The sequence below is a fragment of the Solanum pennellii genome, chromosome 6, assembly GCF_001406875.1.
Source record: "Solanum pennellii chromosome 6, SPENNV200".
NCBI lineage: Eukaryota > Viridiplantae > Streptophyta > Magnoliopsida > Solanales > Solanaceae > Solanum > Solanum pennellii.
In genome coordinates this window covers 55,568,217-55,591,336 of record NC_028642.1, presented here as the reverse complement: position 1 = coordinate 55,591,336, position 23,120 = coordinate 55,568,217, and the positions used below count along the sequence as shown (strand labels likewise).

The 23,120-nt window shown below is 33.6% G+C and overlaps 4 protein-coding genes across 6 annotated transcripts; 1 reads left to right on the top strand and 3 right to left on the bottom strand.

Moving 5' to 3' along the window:
* Positions 1-1,061: 1,061 nt before the first annotated feature.
* On the bottom strand, positions 1,062-2,430 carry LOC107021629 (inositol-tetrakisphosphate 1-kinase 5-like). Its single transcript, XM_015222325.2, has one exon. It carries the CDS (start codon positions 2,285-2,287, stop codon positions 1,334-1,336), a length of 954 nt encoding a protein of 317 aa, XP_015077811.1. The 5' UTR covers positions 2,288-2,430; the 3' UTR covers positions 1,062-1,333.
* Positions 2,431-4,273: 1,843 nt separating this feature from the next.
* On the bottom strand, positions 4,274-7,810 carry LOC107021576 (WEB family protein At3g02930, chloroplastic-like). Its single transcript, XM_015222265.2, has 3 exons — positions 7,579-7,810; positions 6,923-7,127; positions 4,274-6,720 (listed from the first exon to the last, which is right to left on the bottom strand). Exons 1-3 carry the CDS (start codon positions 7,593-7,595, stop codon positions 4,507-4,509), a joined length of 2,436 nt encoding a protein of 811 aa, XP_015077751.1. The 5' UTR covers positions 7,596-7,810; the 3' UTR covers positions 4,274-4,506.
* Positions 7,811-12,946: 5,136 nt separating this feature from the next.
* Positions 12,947-17,737, top strand: LOC107023108 (zinc finger CCCH domain-containing protein 56). The gene is made up of 3 exons (XM_015223667.2): positions 12,947-13,146; positions 13,664-14,496; positions 17,154-17,737. The coding sequence occupies exons 2-3, from the start codon at positions 13,707-13,709 to the stop codon at positions 17,435-17,437; spliced, it is 1,074 nt and encodes a 357-aa protein (XP_015079153.1). The 5' UTR covers positions 12,947-13,146; positions 13,664-13,706; the 3' UTR covers positions 17,438-17,737.
* A 128-nt stretch (positions 17,738-17,865) lies between these two features.
* Positions 17,866-22,895, bottom strand: LOC107023107 (RNA polymerase sigma factor sigA-like). Of its 3 annotated transcripts, none has more exons than XM_015223664.2 (10): positions 22,731-22,891; positions 21,440-22,255; positions 20,533-20,731; positions 20,319-20,411; positions 20,080-20,208; positions 19,906-19,959; positions 19,753-19,830; positions 19,490-19,552; positions 18,517-18,629; positions 17,866-18,352 (listed from the first exon to the last, which is right to left on the bottom strand). In XM_015223664.2, exons 2-10 carry the CDS (start codon positions 22,117-22,119, stop codon positions 18,244-18,246), a joined length of 1,518 nt encoding a protein of 505 aa, XP_015079150.1. In that variant the 5' UTR covers positions 22,120-22,255; positions 22,731-22,891; the 3' UTR covers positions 17,866-18,243. The 3 variants fall into 3 exon arrangements, with proteins under 3 accessions (XP_015079150.1, XP_015079151.1, XP_015079152.1); XM_015223665.2 differs by having other exon boundaries at positions 21,440-22,252; XM_015223666.2 differs by lacking the exons at positions 17,866-18,352; positions 18,517-18,629 and adding an exon at positions 18,659-19,350 and having other exon boundaries at positions 22,731-22,895.
* Between the last annotated feature and the right edge of the window lie 225 nt (positions 22,896-23,120).

The following is a 23,120-nucleotide window of genomic DNA, read 5'->3' as shown; positions in this document are numbered from 1 at the left end:
AGTAGGAGGTAATCTACGATAGACCGGCTAGAGGTGTTAAAATTTATTTATTTATTTCATATTAAAATAGGTTTAAAAATCATATGAAATAATTGTGATTTGTCATTAAATATTAAAGACATTGAAAAATTATAAATTATTTTCAATTCTAATTAGGGTACTACGTCTACGTGTATTGATTTCTGTTAGAATTTCTGAAGGATATACTAAACTTATGTCTATATAAAGGATATTATATTCTCTTAAAAGAAGCATCTCGAATATATTAAAAATTCATGAAATATTTATAAGGAAATCAGACTTAAATCATATTGAGAAATCTACCACAAATAACTCTCGAATCATAGAAAAATTAAGAAAGTAACAAAACTGTACACACAATCGTGATTAATAAATTATATTTTTTTATATTTTATTAGTGATTACAATTTACTTTTGTGTTGATTCAAAATTTGTTAAAAAAACCAAAATTCTACATGAAGAAAGATAAAAAGATTACCAACTTCACCTAAACATTACAACATATTATATTTATCATTTATAGTTAGCTGAGTGAGAAATTAATTACACGACTTTAAAGGTTAAAATCATTCTGATTAAGTCAAAAAAGTGGTGCTTCCTTTCATGGACATTATTCCTCCACGGATAGAAGTGGACAAAGAAGGATGTTTGAAAAAATTGCGCTAGAAGACAGCCATTTATTCTAAATTCTTATTATAAGTACTAATTATTTATATACATCTTTGAGGTCTTTTTTCAAAAAAAAATTTAATTTTATTTATTAAGATAATGAGGTAATATGAACTTGGTCACATATATGCATAAAATTTGTTTATATAGGAGAATGCAATATACCCAAATTATCGTTATTCAAAAACTAAAGTATATATGTAGTTATATGCCGTTGATATTGACTAGTTATGTGAGTAATGGGTGCAAGCAGGGATGTCTAGTTCTACGATTGCTTGAACCAATTACCAACAAAGGCAGCCAAAATATTGAACAAGATAGAAAAATGGCTCAGGCAATCTCAAAATTGAACATGAATTGAAAAACACCAATTCCTCAAAATTAAAAACTTCATTCAACAGAAGAGTTAAAACTTAGAAGTATTATCATCCGGTTCCAAATTATTCCACATCTCATTAACTAAACTAAAGAAAGAAGGAGAATGAAAGAGAAGCGCATCAATTGCTCCAAAACTCAGTAGACTTTTACCTTACAGTTTTACGAAATTAGAGCAGTTAGCCTCTTTTGATTCACATTTACTTCAGCTGAGGTAAAACAGTAAAAAAGCTAACTGTATAACCACTATAATGATCTGATAAGAGGCCTAACGAGACTCGTTGTTTAGCTTCTCGCGTGCAATATCTAGGAAAAATGCAGTCATCATAGTCTCATAGTTTGGGATTTTAGCATAGCCAGGGAAATAATTGATGTCAATAACAAGATATCGATTCCCAACTTTTTCATCTCTAATCATATCAAAGTTAAAAAGATGCAACTTCAAAGCATCCCTCAACTGATTGGCAACATCTGTCACAAATCTTGACGGAGGCATCACCGCCTTCTCAATCAGTTCAGCAAAAGTATCATCATTCTGATCTTGAGCAGTTAAATTAGATATCTGCGAAAACGATATCAAATTCTCTAACATCCCCAATTTCTCCTCCGGAATGTCAGGCAATGACCTCCTTTTCACACATTTAACATGCTCCCCAGCTACATAAACCTTGAAAATAACGCCTCCATGATTCACAAATTCCTGTAAAACAATTGGGGGTTTCAGCCCTTCTAACCCTTCCGGCTTCAAAACCAAAGACATTTGATGAGAATCAGCAGAGCCATTCGCAATCAACGGCTTAGCAATGACAGGGAAATGTAACCCTTGACTAGTAATAGCGTCTAAAAGGGATTCTGAATTTTCTCCAACGAAAATCTGAATAGGGATTCCGATAGTTTCGCTATCTCCGGCGATTTTCATTTCGTTAACGACGTCAAGCATTGTGAGCCGATTATGAAGCTTTTCAATGGCGTCGATTGGATCTACTATAATGGCGGTTGGGTTCTGAAGCGCGAATTCTTCTAACTGCTTCCTCCATTCTGGACCATATAGCTTGTGGAATATACAATCAAAAGGACCTTGTTCGATTAATGGTTTGTCAAGATCGATAGGCACTAAATCAATACCATTTTCTTGGGCATGATTGATGAGTGAATCTTGAATAAAGCTTGAAACTTTCTTCGATGCAAGTACGTAACCAAAACGAAATCGCCTTTCAGACATAGCTGTTTATCAAAGCGAATTGAATTGAGAGAGATGAAAAACAAGAAAATATTGAAGATGGGATTTTGATTTTTGACTTCTAATTTTGGGTAAAGAGATTTTGTTTCTTGGGAGCTAAAAATTGTATCAAGACACGTGGCAGGTGCGATACTCGAGAACTTTGAAAGTTGCGCCACACGTGGCATTTAATTTTGATTCATATGACACAAATTCATAGCCCTCCACAAACTTGATTGGACACCAAATCCTTAATTAGAAAGGTTATTTAATATATAGAAAATGCTCAAATATATTATCGAATTTTTAGAAAAGGCCCTTTATATCATTCATTAAAAGTTTGGCTCACCATTGCTGTTAAAGAAAAAGTTCATTCATGTCATTTTTTTTAATTCCAATTTTGTAAAATCTCTTTTTACAGATCAAATAAGGTGTAACATTTTTTTCTATTGATGTTTTTGGATCAAATGTATGTTTTTTGCTTTTACATCCCTAAGAACACATAAGAATATTAACAATTCCCAAATTTCAAATTTATTTAATTCTTCACGAATCGCCTCAAAATTTAAGAATAGTATCGCTCCAAGCTGGATATCAAAACTCAATTTCTTTTGAGTTCAAATTCAACCTAACTCAACAAGACCAATTAAAATTTCTTTAAAGTTTCAAAACTTCAACATTCTTTAATGGTAGATTCTCCACAACTTCAAATCATTTGAAATTTTGTACATAAACTCAAAAAACACTAGTCAACAAGGATCTAATGTAAAAAACTACAAAAACAAGAATCAAAGAAATTTTGAAATTTGGGACTAATTTTGTTTTTTGGAATATATTTTTTGCAAATAATGTTAGAATTTTATTTTTGAAAAAAAGAAACTAATGATGTAGCCGAAATTTAAGATGATTTTGTAAAAAAATTGAAGATGTTGAAAATTTTGGAGTTATTTATGTTCTTTATGTTTTCTTGGTGTTTTTTTTAAAAAAAAAAGAAGCAAAAAGTATACATCTAATCTAAAAATGTTAATAGAAAAGTATTAAACCTTGTTTGATCTGTAAAAATAATTTTACAAAATTGGAGTTAAAAAAAAGGGCATGAATGAGCCTTTTCTTTAACAGCAATAGCATAAATGAGCCAAACTTTTACCGAATAACGTAAATGAGCTTTTACTAAAAATTTAATTAATGACATATTTGAGCTTTTTTCCTTTAATATATTTGCATTAATTTTAATTTAAAATAATAAAATAAAATAAAATCTTTTTACAATTTTAAATTGTAAAAAGATTTTTTTTGGGGTAAAGATTTGTATTATAAAGTGAAAATTAATGGACACTCGCTCATAATATAATTTCACTATGCTATTACTTTGGTATACTTGTAAATTCGAATTGTCATAGTTGTAAGATTAAATATTTTATAAACCAAGATATCATCACAGAGAAAAACGGAAGTGTTAGTCATATATTAGTTTCTATCTCCTTTTTCTAACAGTTAGCGATAAAATTACTGTAGAAAATATATGGTGGGGAAAATCAACTTATATAGATTATGACTTAATTTGGTATGTCTATTAAGTAATTAATATACGAACGAGATTTATTCCTTATTAAATATTATGACTTGTGTTACAAGTAAATTTAGGCCATAAGTAAGAAATAATTTTATGATATACTTTTTCATTATATTGATATGCAAAAATTGTAATTTATGGTACTTTTCATATAGTTTTTTAATATCTGACTTTTTATTTAAAATATCGAAACTAATGTAATCTAATTTAATTTCGAAAAGTAGTCAATTTGTGTTTTGAAAAACGCAACATGACGAATAAAATTGGATGAAAGAAGTAAATGAGAGAATCTTATTGGGAGCATCATTCCAGAATGGATCATGTAATATGCAATTCTAATTTAGTCGAAACTTTAATATGAACATCTAATATAGCGCGGAAAAGAAAAAAAAATAACCTCACCAGTTTAACTGAGATAAATTTTGAAAGCAAGTGCAATTGAGAAACCAAATATATAGACAAACAAAGCTGGAAGAAATGGTGGGAAAATATTAAGGATATTCCTAACATGACAAATTGTAATTGAGAACCAAATCCCTCTAAATAATAACAGAAAACTAAAAATAGGACAACTTTTTTTTTTCTTATGTAATTAAGCCCCTATTTGAAGATATAAACAAAAATAAGAAAACAGTTGATAACTGATCATTTACTTCTGGCTGCTGGTGTTTTTCTTCTTCAGTAGACTTCCAAATTTATGAAACAATGGTTTTTTCTTCTTCTGATTTTGTTGCTTAGTAGGAGATGTGCCACCATTCTCAGACAACTCTGATTTCTCTTCTTGTTCTGCCTCTCTTTCCCACATTTTATGCTCATCTATTGCCAAACCATCATCTTCCTTTGCTTTGCTCTCAAGTTTATTTAGTTTTTCGTTTGAATTATCGATAACTTTAGAGGCCTTAAGATCATATTCATCATGTGAGGTGATTTTGACTTGATCAGGCTTTTTATCAACTGGTTGTTCAGATTGATAAGGTGGAAATTCCATCTTAGGCTTCTCTATTTGATCATAGAATTTCACTACTTTTGGGAGCATGTTGTAGTTTTTTTCGCTATCGGAAAGCTCTACATTTACTCCAGGTTCATTTTTGGTTAATGATTCTTCAAGCAACATTGACAAGCACTCAACTTTCTTCAATGATGCAGCTTCTCTACTTCGAAGCTCCTCATTTTCGCGAACAATATTCTGCACTTCATTTTCTTTGTCCGCTAAACGTTCCTTCAATCTCATGCTCTCGTCTTTCGCTTCACCAAGGACCTCTTTTAAAAAGGTTACCTCAGATACAGATTTCCTTAGGGAATTCTTCAAATAAGCTTCTTCGTCTTTTTTGGCAGAAGCTTGATCCTCGGCATCTTTTAGCAGGTTTACTAGCCGGTTGATTTCTTTTCCCATTGATGAATTTTCTTCTTCAGTTTTATTCATGCAACTTATCAGATGAAGCTCCTTTTCCTCCCACTCAGCCTTCCATTTCTCTAGTCCGTCTTTGGATTGTTCGATGGAATTGGTAAGAACATCAAGTTTCTCTTTTGCTTCGTCAAGCATGCTTTCATACTTCTCCTCTTTTGCTTTCAATTCCAACTTCATATCTTCAAGTTGAGTTTCATAACGTTCATGTTGATCATCTTGTTTAGACAATAACCTCTCTTTGGCTTCTCTTGCTTCTGAAGCAACCTCATGCAAAGCTGATGCCAAACTTTCCATTGCCTTCTTACTTTTTTCTTCCTCCTCCCTAGAGCTTTCCAAATCATTTACCAGTCTGTTTTTTTCTTCTAGCAGTGTTTGAGCACTGGTTGCTGCTAGCCTTTCATTCTCCATAGCCTGAATTTTCTCCTCCTTCACTGTTTCAAGATCACACATAAGAGAATCCACCTTCTTTCTCAACTCAGATGCCTCTTCCTTAGCCATTTGAGTGTAATGTTCTGAATCCTCAAGATCGCCTTTCTGCCTCGCCATTGACATTTCCAATATCCGCACCTTCTCCTTGAGATATGCAATCTCAGATTCTGCATCATGCACCAAATCATTGCTTGCTTCCAGTTGTTTCATGACCGACTCAAGGGTTGTTGATGCAGATCTCTCTAAATTGTGTGCTTCCTCAGCCCGAGCATCTAGTTCTTCGACCTTCTTCTTCCATTCCTCCAATACATAACGAGCGGAAGATTCAGCCATTTTAGCAGCCTCCAAATTGGCATTAAGTTGTTTCACAATAGCTTCTTTTTCCACCAATTGAGCTTCATAACTTTTTGCTTTCTCGAGTTCTTCTTTCAGTGTTTCTATCTCAAGTGTCAGATCTTCCACCAGCTTATTCTTCTCATTAACCTCCGTCTCATTCCAAGAGATCCTGGAATCAAGCAAAGATTTCAATCTCACTAACTCAGCTGAGAGAATTTCCACCTTCTCTGCATGAGTTTCAGCAATTTTTGCAGCATCCTCAGCATTGCTAAGTGCCTTATTTTTGACCTCACAAGCCATGGCTAATTCGCGCTTTACACGTTGAAGTTCCTGTGTAGCAGAGAGGAGAGAGGCCACATCCACAGCATGTTGATTCCTCACAGCTTCAACTTCATTCATCCATTCCTCTTCTTTCTTTTGAGCAGCTTCAATCCCCACCTGTTCCATCTCAACAGCACGAAACATTTCAATTTCAGAGTTCTCTTCAGCTTGCTTTCGAGCTACCAAAGCTTCTCTCAGCTTCTTGTTTGCTTCCTCAGACAATTTCTGAGCTTCCTTCACTTCTTCAAGAGCTTGCTCTTTTTCCTTTTCAGCCAAAACCAACATCTCCTTGGCCTTCTTAAGATCTTCTCGAGCAACATTTAATTCAGCTTGCAGTTCTGATGGCTTCAGGATCCGCGTTGGCTTTTTCTGGTAAGTTTAAATCACGCAAGTAATGTAAATAAGAAGTTATAGAACACAGAAAAACGTTTCATCCAGACACTACTATAAATTCTAAACTTTCATGAAGAACTTCCTTTATTCGACGTAATGTCATAGCATGATCAAGGCAATGCAACTCAAATTACATCACCTTACACACATAACATAAAATGGATTTGGACAAACTCACATTAGGTAGAGTACTGATCTTAGAGGTCCGCCGTTCCACTGAAGGCTTAGAAGTATTAACAGATCTAACAGTCCTATCAACTGAACGATGCAAATTCTGCAATGAAGAGGGTGAATCAGCATCAGATTTAGCTATTCCCCTGCTCACTCTACTGATCCGCGGAGTTACTGGTGTCGAATTACTAGGAGTTCCATTTGAAGTTGATCTATTGCAAGTTCAAATACACCACAATTAGATAAACCTGATACTCCAAGCAATTCAAAAAAAGCAAAATCACAACATCAACCCCTTTCTTTCCCCACCCCCAAACTCCACAGCATCCATTTAGTAATTTGCAAAGGAAATTAGAACAAAGTTGGAAACTTTTTATCAAAATGTAGTATCCAACCTATCTTTTTCTCCTTATTTATTGTGTTCTTTTCACTTTTGGGCAACATTACCAATCAAGAAGTAGATGCACCAGTAAACTTTGCCAAATTGAGTGAAATTTTAGATCCTTAGATCAAGCCAGATATCATAACAAGGCAACATTCAAATACAAGATGCTTAAAATCATAGACAAGGGACTTAGGGCCAAAAAAAGAAAAACGGTTACAGACTTACAGACATGTTAAAATTGTAAAGACAACTCACAATTCAGATCCATAAGCACTTACTTGATTTTAGTAGACATATTGGCTGTTGAAGAGAAACAAGAATACTACTTTATCAACACAAACGAAGATTTGCTGACATTTGTCTTCATAACAAGGAGAAAAATGCAACACAGAGATGAACAAAAAGATTTATCAAGAATGTTACTTTTAGCACTGATGGAATAAAGGGAAAAATTTTACAGAGAAAAAAAAAAGATCAATTGGGTTGGTGATCAGCCATAGTAGAGCAGTTATACTACCTTTTTTTTTTCTACATCAGTTGCAGCTTTTGAATTGGAAGAAGGAATTACAAGGCTACCCTTTCCTGCTTTCAGTAAAAAGGTATTTTTGCTTTAGCTACAGGGGTAGTATTAGTAATAACACGTTTCCTTTATTTCAGTTTACGTGACACATTTTAAATTTTAAAATTCAAATAAGTCTTTTGAATTGTCAATTATTGTGGTTTTAATACTCTTTTACCATGTTTATAAATATATAAATTTTATTTCAAAAAATTTAAAGATTTTATGAGTAAATTTTTTATCAAACTTAAACTGTTTGAGTCTGGAAAAATGAAATGGAACCAAAGAACAAAGGAGTATTATTATCAATCTACTTGTTTTTGCTTTTTGGAGGTGATAAAAGATGAAGAATGGGTCAGGCAAGTTTGGTGTTGTTTTCAAATGGTCTATTTCTATAATGCTTACTTTTCTTTTACAGAAAGGAAAAGGATAGTCTTATATAGAATTAACCAACTTTATTAAGTAATCAATAATCATACACCCTCTTCAATATTCTTCTTAACTAATATATTGACATTCTTTAAGTTTAATAAATTGATGCAAGTACGTTTGATACGATGGGACCTTGTTCTTGTTGTCCCTACAACATTGTCCCTACAACAAAGCACATAAAAAGTCCTTTCTGATTAGTCGATTAAAAGTCGTTGATTAATATATTTTTTATGTTGAAGTTAAATTTATAAATAAAAATAATTATGTATTTATATAAAAGATGTTAAAATTAATAATAAGCAAAAGTGGACCCAAAAAATAATGTAACGGATATAATATTATCTTTATATAACCATACCATTTCGTTTGGTAGAGTGTATTAGGAAAAATAATACATGCATTAGGTGTGTGTATTAGTAATACCTTGTTTGTTACCTTTTTTTTGGTCATGTATAACTAATGCAAGCATTAGTTATACACAATATTGTGTATTAAGTTGTACATTACTAATACCAAGAAATTTTAGGTATTAGTAATACATAGCATTTTTACACTTGCATTAGATTATGCAATTACCAAAATACCCTCAAAGCCCTTTAAAAAAACATTTTCCATAGTACTTGTTTCATCTTCTCTTTCATCTTCTCTGTACTTTGTCAATGAAAATTCAAGAATAGGTTTTTCTTCCTTTTGCTCAATCAAACATTGTTTGCTCATCTTCATAAGGTTAGTACTCTTATCTTTCATTAAAATCTGTATTTTAACATCTCTTTCTTCATTTTTATTTTCTCTCTCTTTGCTCATAGTTTTGAGCTTTAGTAGGGGCGATCCAAGCTTTAACATTCCAGAATAATCTGAATTATCATTTTTTTTTGAATCTGTATCAGTTTTTTTATTGATTTATTCATTTTTGTTGTTGGATTTTGATTAATTTAATTTAATTTTTGTTGATAAAGGTCAGCTGATGTTAATTGACTGTATAAAACCAAATCTTAATAAGAGGCCTTATCATGTCGAGAGAAACTTGATAAAGAGAAACCCTGCGTTTTCTCATTCTATAAAATCAAATCTTAATAAGAGGTCTTATCAAGTATACTGTGATGTTAGAGAAACCCTGCGTTTTCTCATTCTATTTTTTGCTTATAACTTCTCTATCTAGAGTTGGTTTAGGGGCTAGTTAGTGAGTCGGTGTAAGTATTCTGGCAGGTGTTGTGTATTAGTGATAACTGCATTACGACCTCTGATAACAACTCTCTTCCAGTTTCTCATATATCTATCTCTTACTCTGTCAAGGATGAGAAACTTTACAATGTTTTGGGACATTTTCAAAGCGATTTTGAAGGTGAAGTTTCAGCTGAGAATCTGGGTATGTAATACTGGAAATAGGGTATTCCCAGAAGCACAAGTTTAACAGTGACAAGGCTTATGCCATGAGCTGATGATTGTTGACTTTGCATATATTGACAGGGTCGAGATTTGGCGGGTATGGTTCATTTTTACCTACTTATCAGATTTCTCCTTCTTGGTCTCATCCGAGGACTCCACAAGAGGCCAACAAAAATAGCAGACAAGTATCACCAAACAATCTGCTCCCTGAGGTACGCAAACTTTGAATGACTCCTTATGATTTCTTTTATGATAGTTTACTGCAGCAAAGAAGTAATATGATTTTACATTGATATTCTACTTTTACCTAGCAATATGCATCTTCCAATTATACAGGGTGGTCGACAAACCACGTTAGGATCTTCAAGCACTTCTCTGTCAGGAAGGTTTGCAGCATCTTCTGCCCGTTCAGCAGCAGTATCTGCACTTATCCCCCCTCTCAGACGAGTTGATTAGCTCGTACGTGTGTCTTAAGATTATGTGTTCTGCGAAAATACAGCTTCTTGGATGAAAACTAAGGATCCCTACCTTTGCATATGAATAAGTTGAACTTTTGGACTTATGGTGGCAAAATTGTGAAGATGTTTGACATCTTCTTCTTCTTTTTCTTTTTTAATCTTATTTCAATGTAGTAACAACTTTTTAATTTTATATTTGAAAAAGAAGAAGAATAGGAAGAAATAATGTTTTAGCAAAGAAATCTTTTTTTGATGTTTTAGCAAAGAACCTTGTTGCAAAGAAAGTATATAAAGAAATAAAGTGTAAAGGGTTTNAGGGTATTTTTGTAAACATACACTTTTTAAATAGAAATTATGCAAGATTTGTTTTTTCTAATACATCAAACCAAACAGGATATAAGAAATAATGCAGACATAACTAATGCAAGTATTACTAATGCAAGCACTAGTAATGCAAGTATTACTAATACACCCTATTTTGCATTGTTATTATACACTCTACCAAACGATCCCTTAGTGAACTCGGTTCCTTTTCAATTCTTTCTTCTCCATTTTCCTCAAGTTCTTACTTAGATGTATGACACCTAAGTTACTTAAATATTTAAGGTTTAGATTAATTAGCTTTCTTAATCAAAAAGTATGCTAATTAACCATGATTAAAAAGATATTTAAGATTTCCAACTTTAGTAAGAAAATATTAATTTTCCAATTTTTTGAGAAGAAATAGATTTACTTCAATCATATAGATTAAACTTTTGATATGAAAAGAGTTCTTCTACGTTTAACAACCTAGAGTGACGATAAAAAACATATACATTTTTTTTAAAAAAAAATTACATCTATTTCTTGGAAAAGTTTGTCTTAACTTTAATTTTCTTTGATGTTTTATGGCAAAGTAATTTTTAATACATTTTATTTAATATTTGAAACTTAAAAATCTAGTTTATGATTTACAATATTTTTCTCCGTAAAATAACTTATTTCAATATTTATTTTAAATTGACAGGAATTTAGTCTACGAAGAAACATTCTTTTTTTTTTGGTAAATAGAAAAATTATAAATAACGAAAATGATTTGAACTATGGTAAAACGAAAATTGTGAGTAGATAGATTGAAATGGCAATATATATATATATATCCTTTTAATCGTGATTAAGGTATTTGATTACATAAAATATACACCATTAATATTTAAATGATACAAGTGTCATACGTCTAAATAGGAACTTGGAAAAAATTGATAGAAGGGAAATGGAGAGAAGCAAGGTTCCTATTTAGTTACTAAATACAAATTTTTGATGTGCAAATCTGACAAATCTAATAAATTGCGATGATAAGTGATTAAAATTAATTAAAAAAACACTTGAATAAAAAGGTAAATAAATAACTTACCTCCAATCTCCCCCTCTTTATGACGTCAAATTCCCCTCCCTTTGTATGAATTCAATTACTTGAAACTCTTAAAAAATTCCTGAGGCGGAAAACAAATTATGTCAACCACTCAAAGCTTTCTAAAGTTTGTGGAGTAAATAAATTCATATTTTACATTCAATTATTCTCAACTTGCATTGTTTCACTTTAGATTTCATGTTACTTGTTATATTTTAATTTTAATATAATCATAATACATATACTATTTACATGGAGCACGTGTCAATAGTATTAGGGACATTTACGAATCGGTTGGATCGATTATTGATCAAAACCAAACTAACTTAATTGGTTTTAAAAGTATCAAAATCAAATATGATGTACATTTTGGTGGTTATAGGTTTCGATTTGGTTTGGTTATAACTATACACAATAATAAAATAAACAATTCATTTAAATTGTGAAAAAAGTGACAACAATTCATTTGGAACGAAAAATAGTTAGAATGACTGAAATTACTAAATTTTCTATCACTGAATTGGCCTAGAAAGATGAGACAGTAACATTTCCAGTCATATAAAGAATTGTCATAGACACTCATATACATGAAATCAATGAGATAGTAAATTATTTTGCATTAGGCATTTTTACTTTCAATAAGTAAATTAGAAAGAAAATTTAATGAAAATATATATAAGATCTTTAAAATTGTTTATAAAAATAATATATTAAATATGTATATTAATAAAAGATATATATATAATTCATCGGTTTGGTTTGATTATTTATTCGATTTTCGATTATTTATTCGATTTTTATTTAATAAAATCATAATTAAATCAATATATATATTATCGGTTTTCAAAAATCTAAAATCAAATCAGACCCAAATAAAATCGATTCATTTTATCGATTTGGTTCGATTTTTTTGTTTGGATTGATTTTTATCCAAACTATGAACAACCCTAACTAGTACTGTTTAATAAAAGGAAATAACTAACACCTCTTTGTCGACGCGTATGCTTTCTAGAATTCAGATTCAGTTTGAGGTTATTCTCGTCATTCTATTTTAAAGTTTTTTCACTTTACAGTTATTTCTCTGTTCTTTTCGGCAGTTACATTTCTCCGTCAAGCTTATCCTCTTCGGTAAAAAACAACTCAACTCCAAACATCTTCCTCTTCAAAACATCTTTACTCTCTACGTTTTTTTTATCTTAGCTCTGCGTATATGTGAATTTTATAGCTTCTTCTTATCTCAAGTGAGCGTTTTGTTAGTGTTTTCTAACAATTATAGAAAATAATTATATCTATAATACTTATGGTATAATTTTTACTTATTTTTTTACACAAAAAAAAAAATCAAAATTTGAGGTTTATTTAGTGTGAATTCAATTAATGGGAGCCCTAAAGGAAATTAGAGTAAATAAATTCCCTATTTAAGACAATCTAATCATCTGACCGGAAGTTGTCCGATTTACAGTGGCATTTGCTATTTTTAAGGAGATAAGGTCCGATGAATTGACGACACACCACCATCGCTCCTCCCGTTTTCTTCCATTTTCGTAAATCAAGTATCGTAACACCATAATCTGATCTCTGTTAACTCCAATTTTGAGTCTTGAGATTCTGTTTCCTTTATGTGAGTTAACTTTAATCAACTGTTTCTTCACTTACTAATCTTGAATTCCCTAATTTCTGTACTCTTTCCTTTTCTGTAGTTGTTGTTTTTCCATCTGGGTTTGTTGGGTTTTTTTCTTTTCTTCTGTTAGTAATTAATGAGACCTAGGGTTTCTGAAGTGCATTGTGTTTGAGCAAGAGTTGGTCAATCTTGTGTGGTTACTTGTTGTACTATACTTTCTGAATTAGGGAATGGTTGATTGTTGAAAGTTCAAATTGTACCCACTAAAGGAAAAAATTGGTTTTTCTGTAACAATCAAGTGAAAAAGGTAGGATTTTTAGCTTCGAATTCCTTATTTTCAAGAGGGAGGTTTCTAATTTCTTTTTCCTTTCTGGACAATAAGTGTGTTGGAATTTTTGTGTTGGTTTGAGGTTCCTGCTTTCTCATTCTTTTGAGGTATAGCTGTCAGTGTGTAATCTTTTTGCTCATGGTTTGAGCTTTATTGTTTTTGTATGTCATATTACTCTATTTTTATCAGTTTTGGGAATTGAACATTTTGGGTAGTCAGATCTGCTGTTTAAATGGATTTTACGGGTGAAGCTGGTTTTGCTGGAGGGAATGTGATCCCCGATTCCACAGCCGGGGGTGGTGGTTATGACAGTTGGGGTCCTAATTTTTCTGACCAGGCAGTTTGGGCTACTGAGGATGATTATAAAGCCTGGAACAGTGGTCCCTATTGTGAAACCCCTTCCAATTCCAGTCAGGATGGTAGGCATTCACAAAACCGGGCGGGGAGTGAGCCTCCCAACAAGAAGTCAAGGAATGTCCAGGATTCAGATGCTCGCATTATAGTCACCAGTAGCTCTAAAGCAATCGGAAAGATGTTCTTTAAAACGAAGTTGTGTTGTAAGTTCCGTGCCGGTGTCTGCCCCTATGTTACTAATTGTAACTTTGCTCATGGAATAGAGGAGCTTCGCAAACCACCACCTAATTGGCAAGAGATAGTAGCTGCACATGAAAATGAGCGGGGAGTAATGGTGGAACTGAGAGAAGAACACCAGATACCAATATTGAGCTCTCCTGATTTACGTGGAGAGTCTCAAAGGTCCGCTAAAGGGAGGCACTGCAAGAAGTTCTACACTGAAGAGGGATGTCCTTATGGAGATAGTTGCACTTTCCTTCATGATGAACAATCAAGGTCTAGAGAGAGTGTTGCAATAAGTGTGACTCCTACTGTTGGTGGATTTGGAAATAATGCTACTGGAGCAACCCAAAAACCTTCAAACTGGAAGACAAGAATTTGTAATAAGTGGGAGACTACTGGCTATTGCCCGTTTGGCAGCAAGTGTCATTTTGCTCATGGTGTGGCAGGTATGGATATAACTTTATGCTTATTTCTGGTGTACGGAGATATGATATCAATGTATACATTGAAATTGCTGAAGATTGATAATTTATGATTGATTTGGCTTGCTGCAATTGTTGATCTGCTTGGTTAATTTTGTTTAGGTGAAGATCCAAGTGGATAAGTGCATTACTTATTTAAGGTTCCCTTTATTTTTTATGGTGGACAGCAGCTTACCTTTTTTTTCAGTGAATCACTTTTGGCTTGCTGAAATGCCATGTGAATGCATGTTGATGAGTCTTTTAAGGTTCCTTTTATCTTTTATGGTGGACAGAGACTTGCCTTATCATCGTAAAAGTGTAAACTTGAAATTAGACAAGCTGAAAATACCAGTTAAGAGACTTAAGTTTCTTTCAGTATAGGATGACTGTAGTTCTCTTTGTTATGCTCATTAATACTTCCGCACCACTTCTATCTCCTCTTCTGTTGAAGCCATGCTAGCAAAACCTCTTCTAAACTCTGGTCACAACAAGGTAAAATTTACATCTCTTGTAAATTCTTTGCCAAACCTATGTGAATCTCTCAACCTATGAGGTTGTTGAAAATTTTGGTGGGAATGGAAATTATAGGATGTGCTTTTCTACAACCCCTTTGTTGGATAGATGGAAGATTAGTTTTGTAATGGGTATGATTGATGGGAATGCTATTCTTGGTTCACTGGGAAATGTCATTGACACTATAATTTTAGTGTTGATCTTAGTTATCTATCTTACTTGTGTTTGCCATATCAATTAACCTGATATTTCTTGTTCTCAACTATCTGCTTAATAACTATACTCTTGTCATCATCCTTCTCTTTATTGATACCTCTATATATGAGATTATCTGTTGAATGACATCAGCTACCGAATTCATTACATTTTTTATGTGTGGTTATAATATTGGGTAAATATGTATGACTTTACATAGATTAGGCTTTAAATACTCGTGCCAAAGGATAAATACGACTTTATAACTATTAGGGTATGCCCTTTATTTTGATTAACTTTTGGTGTACTCGTGTATACAGATAATCCATATCTTTTTTTAAGTCTCTTTACTTTTTTGTATACAGCATACTTCTTTTCCACAAATATCAATAAAATATTGCCCCATCCTTCCATCGTTGCAATTTATGCGTCTTACACTCTTACCTTCCTTTTTAATCTATTTAAAAATGAATGATACTTTCTATATCTGGTAACTCTTTAATTTTAAGTTACTAACATCTCACATTTCATGTTTAAGATGACAAGATTCTAAGAACATTTTAGTACATTATACACATCTTTAGTTTAAGACCACAAGGTTCAAAAGTCACCCTTCTTTTCTAAATTTTGTGCCCTGTCAAACCAAGATACATAAAAAAACAGAAGGTGTACTTTATCGAAGAAAAAAAAAGAAGGAACGATTGGGTTAACAATAACATGTGCTTATCCAAAAACAAGATAAAATGAATAGCAACTCCAAATGGCATGTAATATTCAATATTCTTTGTTGATGCTATTCATTGGCATCATATAGGTATTTAGGATGAAATTGAATTTCTTTCCTTTTGTATAAGTTGGATGAAACTGAGAGAAAGGAGTGCCTTTTAGGGGTTTGCTCAATTGGCAAAGGTTGAGGTATTTGTGTCTTAGGTCACAAATTTGATCCCTGCATCAAGCAAACTAAGTTAAGTATATTTAAGTGAAGAAGAGTAGAGGGGTGGCCCCACCATTACTGAGTATCAGAAGCTGCGGGTGGCTCCAGATAGATTTCTTGGTCATCCAAATAATTGAGAGGAAGTAGTTTATAACCTAGTGGAAAGGGCTTTCCACCTCCAAAGGCGATGTTGGACTCGAGTTGCACGAGCAAAGTGGAAAGAAGTCAATTGTTTGGCTCCTGGTAGGTGAGGTGGGCTTTGTTATATCCAACAAAACAGAAAAGGGGAAGACCAGGGAATTGAATTTCTGAATCTTATTATTTGGTTGATGAGCCAATGTGACAACTATGAAATGAAGATTTTAAAGAACTAAAGTCATTAGAAGGCTTGAGGAGGTTGATTGGAAGTTTGTGCAGTCACTAGACTTTGGGTGTGGAAGAATCTAATAATTTCAGCAGAGACTGTGGAACATCCTAGAGATTAGTTGGAGAGCATGTTAAGTAATGAGGATTACAGTTTTCCAGGTAAAATATGTAGTTATTTTTGGAAGGAAGAAGAAGACAGAAACTTACTGAATCTTGGTGGTATACGTTTTATGTCAATACTTTCATGTGCAATAGGAAGAGCTTCTTGGGTATCAACTTCATAAATTTAACTAAAATGCTGACATAATCATGACAATAGTTTTGCTACTAAAATAACCTTAAGTATCAGGGAAGCAGTTGAATGTTGACTAAAAGTTGGTACTCTTGGAGCTGTCTGGTTTTGTGGAAAAGAGTGCCTGCATGATGGTTAAGGGTAAAAATAATCTGCATGATTGTATGACCTATATGCTAAGACTCTTAAATGTGCAATTGTTTGGTCTTGTTTCAGTTAATTGTTCAGAGATTTTCTGTGTTAGCTATTGCTGTCCTGTTTCATTTGACCAGACTACAAAATTTTGCCGGATGCTTCCGTTTGATCCTGTGCAAACTACTAACTTGTGTTATTTTGTGGCAGAACTGAACAAGTTTGGTGGAGGACCTGCGGAAACAGATGGCAAAGATTATGTCTCTGTTCCTCCAGAATTAAAGCAGGGCGGGGTTCCATCAAGAGCAACAGAAAGTACAGTGCCCTCAACCATTCCAGCACTCCACACAGATGTTTATCATCTGGGGCAGGGTGTTCAGGTACAAAGGCCAACTGGCATAGCAGATAGACCTGGCCAGAGGTTCTTTCAAAAATGGAAAGGCCCGGATAAGATAAGTAAAATATATGGCGACTGGATTGATGACATCGAATGAAGGAGTTGTCCTAATTAGCTACTGATCTGTTTAGCTAGACACAAATAGCCAAGGTTTGCTTTCAGCCTTGCATCCAAAGGAATTTTACCTAGTGTTTTTTCGCCCCTCTGAAACTTGTTGTATTAGAGCTACAAAAACTAGATAGCTGCTCGGCAGTCGATGTTTAATCACTTTTCTGTATTATTCACAACTTGTTTGTAAGAATGATGATTGGCCATAATCTCTATACTTGAGCCTTTTGTCTTGCATGGAGATATTCAAACATAATTTGTATTTGAACTTGTGACTTGTTATACCCGATTTCACTTACCATACAGCTTTTTAATCTATAAAAAGTTCAACTTTCAACTTTGTTGTGCTACATTCTTTACTACGGGAAATAAATTTGACAACATTATTTTAAATATTTTCTTCTACCACCACTAAAATTGTGTACAAAGTCAGATTAACATTCTGGAAACTGTGTTTTTCATAATTGATACATCATATAAAATGGACATCATCACATTCAAGTGTGTGAAATAAGTCAACACAAAGAACATATATACAGTATTTGCATTTACCTACCTCCTATATCAATAAACACAGATACATCCTAAAATATATGATGCACAAAAATCTTCACCACATCTTTCTGACCCTTCTTGGAAGAATTTGGAGGCTTGGGACAGGAGCAGGGAAGTGAATGGTGAAGAATGTCCCTTTGATCTTCATCTGTTCTCCTCATCAAGAAAATAAAATAGGAGATGCAGGTTTGCTTACATTCTATGTACAGTTCATTTGTAGTTTGGTCTCAACGATCATACTCAATGTTTAACCAACATTGCATCTAATTGCTTTTTCCTGGCAGCATGTTTTAATTTCTCAAGTGCAACTAATCCAACCTGCCTCACTCTTTCTCTGGATAAACCTATCCTGTAAAGAAAGAAAAAACAAATTTAGAGCAACGGTTCAACAAAATAAGGAACTTCTTGCAATAAATTTTTCAAACCTAGTTCAAATTGTTGTGAATTTAAACATGTATAGTTTCTTTATCTTTAGCTAACTACATTAAAAGTCAATTTTACTAGGATTCTTACCTTCTACTAATATCCTCCCAGGTAAGGCACTCATTGTCCAGACCATAGTACAGTCGGATAATATCTCTCTCGCGTTCCCTGAGAGTTGAAGAGATGAGATTGTTTACTTCATCCTGCAAAACAGATGAAGTCAGTCATGATTTCTTCACTCTCTGAGATATTTCAAGTTTACGTCTTGATAAATAAGATGAGAAGAAAAGCAAAATGGAACTTATAAAGAAGCACCCCCAGAGAACATCCCTTCCTGAGAAACATAGGTAGGGAGAAGCATCATTGATATCACATTCACAGGTATCATTTTATCCTCAGACCCAAATTTGGGGTGTTATCATTGCTAACATTCAATTGTGATTGAGGTTTAGTTTGCTAGTCTTGTTAGGGATTTGAATGACAGTATAGAATCTATAGAACTTCTAGTGCGAGAGAGCCTAAATTTTCAAATATTGGGTTGCTGGTGTGATATGGTTACGGAGTATCATAAAGCTGACCCCAACTATTTTGAGATTGAGGCTCAGGTTTGGTTAGTTATAGAAGAGAAAAAGCACAGCAACGCAAAAAGAAGGGAATTTAAGGGAACAAGATTTTATGGTAGGCACAGCTATCAAATATAGTGATGGAAAGGTATAAAGAATGTATACCAAGATCATATTTCCTGCACAAAATTATAATTGGGAAACTAAACATCATTATGAGTTGACTTATCAAGATCGAACCTAAATTTGAGTCAAGGAGGAAAGACTCATTGACGGAGCTAGTGCTAGAATAGTAGTAACTGCCACTGGGGATCTTTCAGGCATGCATCTACCAGGGACCCAGGGTTAATACTAAATTCCTCTGTAATTTAAGGGAGGGAGAAATCAGGACAAAATACCTCAAAAGTTTGATTTTGTTAAAATTCATCAACTTATGAACACAAGTCACAAATTAAATACTGTTCATAATAAATTGTGAGGATTTCTCTTCAATAACTTACCTTGAGCGCCCATCCATCAACTCCATGCCATGGGTTGTTCTCCAGGCGATTGTCAGCAATGTACTGCAGAAGAAAGTAGGCCATGAAACATAAGTGATGAAATATGGTTGATGCAAAGAAGGGCCTAAGACCTCAAGATCTTGGATTTGATAGTCAATATGTACATATTGTGAACTGGCGGTCTTGGATTACTTGGTAAATCCAGAATGCTGTCAAATGCAAATCTAGAATATATTTTTGCAAAGATTATGGTTTGGACTTACGCTATGAAGTGTTGCTCCAGGAAGGCCATTTAAAGAGGGATATGCTTCCCTATCAAGTGAAAACACCTTGCTGCTTGCCTAGAAAAACAAATATTTGAGAAGCAATTTTGTACTAAATGAACTGGAAATGTTAAAGCTATAAGATAATCATACCTCAGTTGCATTTCTGACTTTCTTCTGGGACATGTTAAGGCATTCAGCTATTTTCTGATGGATCAGGAAAAAGCACAAGCAAATTAGCAAAAAGAACAGTGTAATACTTCACAATTAACTTTATTAGAAACATTCCGAGTATGATATCGATCAATTCATTTTGACAGAACTTACTTCGATTGATGGAGTTATTCCACTATCTTTAAGCTTGACTTTTGCATTACGGATCAAACTCAGTCTTTCATGTAGATGTATGGGCAATCTCAATGTTCTTGAGTTATCAACTAATGCTCGGGAAACGCCCTGAGAAATGGGGAAATAGCCAATAGGTAATGAAAGGTCCTCGTGATTTTACAACACAAACTAGTGTTGTTTTCAAGAAACGGAAAAACAAAACTAAATAGTAATCTCACCTGACGAATCCACCAATAAACATAAGTTGAGATTTTGAATCCTCTTGAGTGATCAAATTTCTCTATCCCGCGAAGTAGTCCAATAAGGCCCCCCTACATGCATATGAAGGAACTTTCCTCAAGAAGTGCCACATTTGATCTTACAGTATAATAACCAATGCACAAATGCAAGAAGTTCTTCATCTGTAGCTTTGTTTGCACAGTAAAAAGTTACCTGAATGAGGTCAGCCATTTCAGTACCCATGCTATCATATCTTTGCGCAATTGACATGACGAGACGAACATTGCTCATTGCAAGTTTTTCTCTAGCCAAGGAACACTCCATTAATGTAGATCGTAAATCAGCAAGAGACATCTTCAAGGAAACCGCGAGTTGATCGTCAGAAGGTTCACATCCCAATCTTTCCTTCAGACTAAAATTTTCCATGGATTAAACAAGCTGAGTAAACAATCTCTAAAACACATTTTGAAAGAAAATACCTAGTCCAAAATATCACTATCAATTTAACTAAAAAAAATTCCCTTCAATGTGATAGCGATAAAGAAGTCAAGCTGTCATTAACATAGAAATCATAACCTTCAAGTAGGCACAACTACATTTTGACAATTATAAAGAGAAACATGCTAAGGAGTAGTAACTCTCTAGATTATCGAAACACTTCTCCTGCATTCTGTCTCCATCCTGTTTATTTACCTCATTTTTTATTAGATAAAGAAGCTAGCTACCATTAGCAACATTAAGACTGGCTTAAATCTGGTTGAGTCTCACAGCAATCATAAAGGCTAATAACTCTTTCTTATAATGAGTGTCAAGCACTACTAAAACATTGGCAGCAACTTCACCTCCAATATTATGAAAGCAATGCATTTAGGAAAACATCAAAAGCAGTTGGACAATCTCGGAACAGAACGTTTGGGTGGGGTATTTGAGAAAGATTAACCTCATGACTCTGCTTCTCATGGGTGAAAAATATAATTCATGCAGTTTATCTCACTCTTTCTACAATATTTCTTAAGTTCTTTATAGTAATTTTCACCGAAGAGACGATCAGCTACTAAAGTCTGTTCTGATGTTTGAGAAAGTAGGGTGGCACGGTTGGAGGAAGTTGTGAGTTTAGTACCTGGCCTTCTGTTCTTCTAAATAAAGACCAAATTTGATTTTCTTGGATAGTTGCACCACTTCCTTATGTGTAAGAAGTTCTTGGTTTACGACACCATTCATGTAACCTCTCAAACGGTTTTGTTGTAGCTCTGGACCGACAACAGATCTCAGTCGCTTGCTTGCACTATATGCTGCAGCTGAAGTTTTTGGAATTTGAACTCTTTTACGAGTATCCATTCTCCTCCGCCTAGCAGAAGTTCCTGAACAAGTGATCTGCATCTTCTTTTTACAGTTCTTTTCATTTGGTGGGAAAGCTTCCAATGTTTTCTCAGCTGAAAGATTCCATTGTTTTTCAAGCATAGATTTCTGCAGCAGAAGAAGAACCTCCACTGAATCTTCTTCGCTGCAGCTTTCATTCTGCAGTTTTTTTAACATTTCAACCATTGGCTCCACATCAGAATGATTAGAGGCAATGTTTGCATGCTCTTTAACAGCCTTAACGGATTGTTTTTTTCGATTGGAAACATAACCAGCGCTATAATTGGATGACTTCTTAGCATTGATCACATTTCTCGTAGGATTGCAGATCAAAGCATGATCACCACTACAAGCTAACTTTTCAGTAATATCAGAATAATAGAAAGACGAGCTTAAGATTCTATTTCCTGCATAGAGTCCGATAACTGCAGCAATGGCCATCACAAGCGCTACAACTATCAAAAATCCAAAACCACACACCGCGTTTAACAAGGTTTCTGAATTACAACCATACCAGCTGATGAGTGATGACTAAGAGCTATATTGATTCTGGAATTTAACCTCCCTTCTCAAGCTTCTGGCAGGAAGTACACAATAAGAAACAACACAAAATCTAATTAATAAAAATTTCTAGAGTAAGGATTGTAAACGAAAAATTCATACAAACAAGCTACCACGAGTTTTTTGACCAATCAACTTATCTATAAGCTATGAAAACAGCAAATTTATGCTACTTCAATCTTTAATTAGCCGTTTGAGTGAAACCGAGTTGTACTAATCATCTAGTTCACAAAATGGATCTTCATAACAGAAAATTCCACCGAACATGAATAAATTACATATCTAATAGCCTAGTAATCTATGAAGTTTGTGCAATAGATGCAGAAAATAACACAGTTACGCAAACATAACCAGAAAGTATAAAAGGCGATCAATACGAGGGAATGTACTGCAGATTTACAGCAAGTTAAAAGCAATTTAGTGCAACTATGAACAATCAAATCAAACCAGAGTAATATGAAGATCTCAGGTGATCTGTTCAGCTTATTTACCTGAATTTAGCAATGACGATTGACGAAGAAAGATAAGCGTGAGTGTGTTCAGTTTCTAACTGAAATGAAAAATGTGTTTTCTAATTAGAATGATGAAAAGTACTGGTGGAAAATAACCAAGTGTGGCAGTGGGGGGGTGGGGGTTGTGATTTTGGATATTGGGTGCAGGAGAGAAGTTAGTAGCCATTGGCTGGAGAGATATTTGGTGCTGGGTTCGTGTGGCATCAGCCAGCAAGGCTTATTTCTTTGGTTTATCGGTGATACACGTACTCTTTTCTTTTTATCATTTGTCCTTTTTCTTTTATCTCTATATCTTTCAATATTGAGTTAGAAAAAAAAAATCTTTCTATATTGACAAAATTCCTTTTTTTATATATATATATATATGTA